The following is a 367-nucleotide window of genomic DNA, read 5'->3' as shown; positions in this document are numbered from 1 at the left end:
AATAAAACAAACCAATAATATAAATAAAATAAAATAAATAAATTTAAAATATAAATAAAAGCTCAAGAAGTGAGGGATTATCTCACCATCCAGGGTTTTGATGGAACTGAGTGCAAAGGTTTCTTCCTTCTCAAACTCATCTCCCACCTCCTCCCAGGCAGCTGCAAAGTTGGGTTTTAGAACTTTCTGGAGATGATCAGACACTGTCACCTCCAAATCTTCCAGCTGGGAGGGGAAAAAATGGGAAATTTCAGGCATGGAAATGATCCTCACCTTGGAAAGGGAAAAAAGCCCAATTTTGCCAAGAGAAACCCTGGTTTGAATTCCAGAAATATAGAATATATTTATAATATTTATAATATATATA

The 367-nt window shown here is 34.9% G+C and overlaps 1 protein-coding gene across 1 annotated transcript in view; it reads right to left on the bottom strand.

Annotated features, from left to right (window-relative positions):
- COPG2 (COPI coat complex subunit gamma 2) overlaps nt 1-367 on the bottom strand; it is a gene marked incomplete at its 5' end in the record, with an annotated part of 10,208 nt that overhangs the window by 2,787 nt on the left and 7,054 nt on the right. The window contains one exon of the mRNA XM_015626967.1: nt 87-225. Within this exon, the coding sequence (XP_015482453.1) occupies nt 87-225 (139 nt within the window). The remainder of the gene's footprint in view (nt 1-86; nt 226-367) is intronic.

Source organism: Parus major, chromosome 1A (genome assembly GCF_001522545.3).
Source record: "Parus major isolate Abel chromosome 1A, Parus_major1.1, whole genome shotgun sequence".
NCBI classification, from domain to species: domain Eukaryota; kingdom Metazoa; phylum Chordata; class Aves; order Passeriformes; family Paridae; genus Parus; species Parus major.
The sequence above is the reverse complement of the archived record's forward strand: the minus strand, read 5'-3'. Positions and strand labels throughout refer to the sequence as shown.